General features: G+C 52.8%; 2 protein-coding genes across 2 annotated transcripts; both read right to left on the bottom strand.

Annotated features, from left to right (window-relative positions):
- Window positions 1-346: 346 nt before the first annotated feature.
- Window positions 347-1,408, bottom strand: PG997_012300 (uncharacterized protein; the record flags this gene model as incomplete). The annotated part of the gene is made up of 1 exon (XM_066816614.1): window positions 347-1,408. One exon carries the CDS (start codon window positions 1,406-1,408, stop codon window positions 347-349), a length of 1,062 nt encoding a protein of 353 aa, XP_066662306.1.
- A 2,531-nt stretch (window positions 1,409-3,939) lies between these two features.
- On the bottom strand, window positions 3,940-5,940 carry PG997_012299 (myosin I myo5; the record flags this gene model as incomplete). The annotated part of the gene is made up of 3 exons (XM_066816613.1): window positions 3,940-5,084; window positions 5,146-5,802; window positions 5,880-5,940. The coding sequence occupies 3 exons, from the start codon at window positions 5,938-5,940 to the stop codon at window positions 3,940-3,942; spliced, it is 1,863 nt and encodes a 620-aa protein (XP_066662305.1).
- Window positions 5,941-6,000: the final 60 nt, after the last annotated feature.

Genomic DNA, 6,000 nt, shown 5'->3' with positions numbered 1-6,000 from the left:
ACCGATCTCTTTGGCTGATCTAAAATATCTACAAGGAACAGTGCCCGAACCGCTATATCCCAGAACCCAAGCAATCCTTGAAGCCGCCTAGATGGAGAGAGGGCTTATACACAGATAAGTATACTTATCTACAAGCTGACAAATAATGCGCCCCAGATCTAGTACACCCATGAACGACATGACTCCGTAAAATGCCACACAGCCCATGGACATGGAACGCCGGTGCCATGCTCTCAAGCAAACAAAAGAAACCCTAACCCATTGCTTCCCATAAAAATGCCATAACGTTAAGCCAAAAGACATCGGAATCGAGCTTGCTTCCATCCCGCAAGCCGTGGGATTCCGATCAACGTATATCAGGCCAGGCGCTCCGAGACCTGGCCATAGGAGGAGCCCAGTTATCATGCCTGGGGAGTTGCATATTGCAACTGCTGTGGACGTGGTCGTGGTTGTGCATAGTCTTCGTGTGCCGGAAAGCGTCCAGGTCCGCCTCCATATTGCTGAGAAATAACGTCTCGGGCCCGGCCCATTCATCGATGAGCTGTGCAATGCGGCGGAAGCCCTTGGTGTGCCCTCCGCAGCGTCGAGCGCCGTGGCCACAGCGAACAAACATGTAACTGTGAATCATCTCGTGCAGAAACGTAGAGATAAGCAGTCGTCTGCTATATTTTTCATCCCTTAAGTAGTGGTGTGAGAGGATGATAAGAGTCTCGATCTCATCGTTATGAGCCGCCTTTCGCAAAGCCGTAGTCCCAATAATTGTGCTGCAAAATTTGGCGTTGGAATGATCCGCCCAGTCCCATTCGACGCGGCCCTTGAGGCTTCCGAAGAAGAAAATCTCGTTTGCCGCGTAAAATATGCTCTCGAGAGCTTCGTTGTCGAGCGGGAATTCCTGACCCGGAGACCTTGGTGAGATGAGGCTCTTCAAGACCCGTTCGACCTTGGTGTTTCGACCCCGTCGAGACCGCTGTGAGATGTGCCTTTGGACCATGCGAGCGGCTAAGTCGTCAAGGCGGCTATCGAGATCGTCATCCGCCTTCTCAAAGGTGCCATCATCAACAGCCGGCGAAAGCCCGCTTGGCGTACGTTGGTAAACGGAATTGTGTTCTCGTGTTGCGTAGTTGACACTTTCGTAGACCTCGCCGACCTGGCTCCTCGTCGCTGCGCCCATTCCATAGGGGCTAGAATTTGGTACCACACAGGGCTCGCCAGCTTCCTTGAGGATGAAAAAGACCGGGTCTTCTTGCTGGAGGTGGCTCGCTAATCTTGGTCGTTTTGACTGTCGAAACACCGTCTCCTCCTCAGACGACGGGATATAATAATCATATCTATCAAGGTAGCGTTTGCCTCCGGCCAAGGTTGGATAAGCGAGATGCCTATAATCGGGCGAGGACGAAGATCGCGACATGGCAGTCCCTCCAAGATGCCAACCCTCCATTTTCATGGATCATAGTTGGCAACAGGTCTGACCAGGATGGAAGGGGTGGACAGACCAAAGATCACGAAGGGCCGACGTTGATGAGGAGAAGACGAAGGGACTGAGGAGGAACTTCACACACACGCACGTCAGAAAGCAGACATCTGCGGCAGATACAATGCGGTGTGTGACGAAGCGAAGCTCGGACACAAGAGGTCGAGAGAGAAAAAAACCTTGGATTGGGCAAATGGTAAAAAAAAGAACAAAACAAAAAAGAATATGAGCAGACACGAAAAGGAAGAAGAGAGAGCCCTCAGGTCGCCTTTTGCCTCAACCTATCAATTCGACCGAATGACTACATGTAACAGGCCGATTGGGGAACAAAGAACACGGTGGATCAGGTTGTCTCAAGAGTCAAAGTCGCCCTTCAGGTTTCGAGGCGATGGGCAGAAGATGGGAAGCCGGGTTAACCCAGAAAAGAGGGAGAACCACATTAAAAGGATGCATTGTCTTCCTGGCGCTGGGTATGTGCGCTTGCAGCACGGCGCACGCGGTGCGCGGGATACACTCACTGCCGGGACCATCCTTCGATTGGATGGTGGGAGGGAGTGGGTAAGAATATAGAGGGTTCAATGTGAGCTCAAGCTTGGAGCGTTAGCTACTGTATGTAGCCATGTATGGTAGGTAGCCAGCCAGCCAGCCAAGTGTATTTGGTCCCTTCCTGGCACAGTATGTAACCTACAGCAATGTATGTCGTCGGGTGATAGAAATGTATGTACACCGGACAGACAAGTCAAGACGCTGGAATGGCACTGCTTGCCGTTGTTGTTGCAGTCGAAGCGGTGTGGGCGATATATCGACTCGGTTGCCCGTAAGCCCCCCATGCAAGCCAATCTGTCCGTCGGTGATCAGTCAAAACCTGGACGGCTTCCTCGCCCTCCCTTCCCTGTCTAAGACAGCAGCAAATGCAGTTCATGAGTTGAGCACAGCATATTGCATACCCACTACATGCCCATACTTACACTTACTTACATGGTGCACCGCACCACACCGCACCGCACATTGCTGCATCGGATTGCATTTGCATACAAGGCATACAGTGCTGTACCATCTAAAAGACTAGGTCAGGTAGGTATGTACCTAGGTAGGTAGGTAGAGTACAGTTGGCAGTGGACGTCTAGACTCGACCCCAAATTTGTGGGAGGGGCTCGGTGGCAAAACCACCTGAGCGCTGGGCCGGCCGGAGTCATGCTGTGGGCAATCGGAAAGTTGACAGACAAACAAGTCGCCGTCGACAGATGTTTGATGTCGTCAAATATCGCAGGAATTAGGGGGAAAAAGGAACACTGACAACAACGGGCAATCGTCCACGTTGCTCGTCTGAATTGGCACTGCACTCGAGAAGATCTCCGACGCGGACACGGACCAGTGGACCATCCGCTTTCATGGTTACTTGGTACAGGGGGTTCACTGCTGGCCAAAAAATGCCCACTGGTTTAGTGCATTGCCTCCTCTCATTGGCTGCCTCACGTTTCGCTGCAACTCGGAACAGCAAGGCAAACCAGAAGGGAATTCTCGAGGCTGGCAGTCATTTCCCATCGACCTTACCTACCTACAGTTTGCCTCTCTCTCTCTGGTGACAGGCTCTTGGAGAAACCTCAACGGTATTAATAAGCTGCTGCATTGGACTCGGCGGCAAGTAGGCATGTATGCTGCACTCAAAACAGTACGATATGCAGCTATTGGGACTAGATACTGTAGTGTATCCAGTGTACACGTACTACAGCCAGCCAAACTTCAACTTACCACTTGATGGGGACCCGACTGGAGGACCGAACCTCCTGGACTCCTGCGTCTTACCATACAGTACCCAGATCACCACCTTTGCCAACAAGTCCACTACCGCGCATTGGGAATTGTGAGCATATGGCTCCGCCTCACTGGCATTGGCAGCATCACCCGCCTTGCTTTCAAGCGAGCCCGGCAACCTATGCGGGGCTATATTTTGAATTCTACTAAAGAATGGCTCCGAGGACTGATCTTCCCTAACCTCCCGGAGTCTCCTTTTGCTTATTCGCCCACAAGTCACACCTAACTACTTACGTAGAGCCGTTATTACCAGGGATGTCTTCGCTATACCGCAGATGAGATAGCGGCATTAGCTTCTCCGGAACACAAAACAACACGACCTGACAACAGGTTTACGTATGCTATGCTCAGCCCTTGGGTCGACCACACAGGGGCTTCAATGCCTGCCGTACTTGTGATCCTATTTTTATTGCTTTGGCGCTGGCTTGCGCACTGCCTTATCGCTGTATTTGTAGAACTGCTACTGCTACGTAATGCCAAGTGGACCGGATAGGAAGTAAACAGAGAACCCGCTGTGGAGAGACTAGGGGAAACGAGACGTGGACATATCGAGATGATCCTACCCACAGTGGGGAAACCACTCTCGCTGCGATGGGAATCCATAACAGCCGCGATAAACTTCGTGATCGCCGTTATCCCCGTTATCCCAAACTTCAGCCGCGGATGCCTGCTCCAAGCACCTTAAACAAGCGGACCCCGTCAGCATCTCGCTCGAGGGCTTGCCTCATTCTCTCCTCATAGTGCTGTTTCTCTTGCTCGGCTGCCACTTCTTCGGGCGTTCTTGTGTCTCCTTCCTCGAAATCATCAGCCGTGAAGCCTTGCTTCGACGAGAAATCAACCAGCCCCAACTTTTCGCCTGTCCAAAGCAGAATGTCGTCGTCGTTGGACTTGTCGTCGCTGGCTTGGCGTGACTGCGTCGATAGGAGTTTCCGTGCAATCTCCCCAGAGCCGGGCATCTCGTTGAAGAGAGACGTGTGGCCAACAACCCTTTCAGACGGCCCAATATATTGACGACGAACCTCGGTAAACCCGTCTCTCTCAACCCATTTCAAGTAGCCCGAGCCATCGGATACCACTAGACAAGTTCCATGGTTGATCACCGAAAGCAGCTTCGACTTAGAAGCTGTCTGTCGGTTTTTCATCACCGAGTTCAGGCTGACCCCATGGGGCTCTTGTCCCGGCAGCGGAGGCCCTAGGCCGTAAATTTCAAGCGAGCCCTTGGTATTGTACTCCCCACAGGCAACCAGAGTCCTGCCGCCTGTCGTCTCCTTGATCTTCTCGACTTGTTCCATCGAGAGCTCGCCCTTTCGACGAAGTTCACTATCAACACTGGAGAAAGGGTAAGGGAGTGATGTAAGACTGCAGAGCCGGGCGCCGGAATGGAGAGAGCCCTTGATTGAAGGAAACATGCGTCTGTCGTAGTTCAAAATATTCGAGAAACGCCCCGCGACAAAAATGTCGTCGGAGACTGCCTGTTTGTTTCCAGGTTGTTCAAGGTGTAATATGCTCAATGGATTCGAGTGAGGTAGCGGCGCGTACGGCGGAAGAGGATCTGAGAACAGCAGTAGTGATAATCGCCGTGGCGCATTATATCTGTCAAAGTCGTCGATACGCTCTTGGCGAGTTTGCTCAACGTAACGTCCATACCTAGAATCATGAAGATGAATGCCATGCAGAGTACCTATAGTTAGTGGAACTCTCGGCTGGGCGCTGGACATTGTCGTAATAGTCCATTCGTAAGGTTGATCCCCTACGACCTGAAGTGTTCCCAGGTCTACTTCCACAACATGGCCCTGCACTGTGAGATAGGAGTCAACAAATGACCTTAGAACAGGCTCGCAATCCATGGGCCCACTCACCTGCAAAGAAAGCTCTGCCTCTGGCGTTGTCGACACTCACGCAGTCAGGGCTCAGGTATGGACTCTTGGAACTACCCATGCGGAGCAACCCGGCCTTACTCTGCTGCAAGATTGACCCTTTCTTCTTGCCAGGGCGCGTCCCTTTGATATCCCATAAACACACAGAGCCGTCGTCAAGTGGGGAGACGGCGAAGACTTCCTCGTCACCATGCTGGTAGACTGCAACGCCCTTAACTTCGATGTGGTCCTTCAAGCCGCCATCCCTGAGTTGAGGCCTCTCAAACCACGAGACTGCAATGGGACTGTTTCGGTGGATGTACTCGTCGTACCAGCTGATGGTTTCACCAGGAAAAGAGGGGTCCCAATTCGCCGTGATCTTCTGGATCTCCTTCTCTCGCGCCCTCCTAGAGGCCCACGGGAAGTCCAACGGCGGTGGGGACCGTTCCGTGTCGGGGCCGTCGTGATCTTGCAAGGCTGCGTCTTCGTTGAGAGCCCCCTCGATGACGTCGGGGAAGCGTGCGCCACGTCGGAGGTTGATGCCCTCCAGGAAGGAGGACGTCAAGAGACACCTCGTTCGCCAGAAAACATTGTCACGGCTCAGCTTCAGGAGCCTCCGCGAGCAACGTTGGAGGTGGATAATATCCTTGGTTTCTAAAACTGGATTATCAAAACCCCAGTCAGTGTTGCTCCACTCCACGTCACATCTGCGCTTGCGCCGCGTGCTGGGAACCTACAAGATAGGATCTCGAGGATGATCTCGTGGGGGAGAGACTCTAGAGCCGAAAGCCCCGCCATGTCCTCGTCTTGGGGCAAGGTCGGTCTCGGGCGGGCTGGACGTTTGTGTGCATGGGCATG

This window comes from Apiospora hydei (assembly GCF_038363865.1).
Source record: "Apiospora hydei strain CBS 114990 chromosome Unknown utg000009l_segment0_segment0, whole genome shotgun sequence".
Lineage (NCBI taxonomy): Eukaryota > Fungi > Ascomycota > Sordariomycetes > Amphisphaeriales > Apiosporaceae > Apiospora > Apiospora hydei.
Note: the sequence above shows the minus strand (reverse complement) of the source record. Positions and strands in the feature narration are given on the sequence as shown.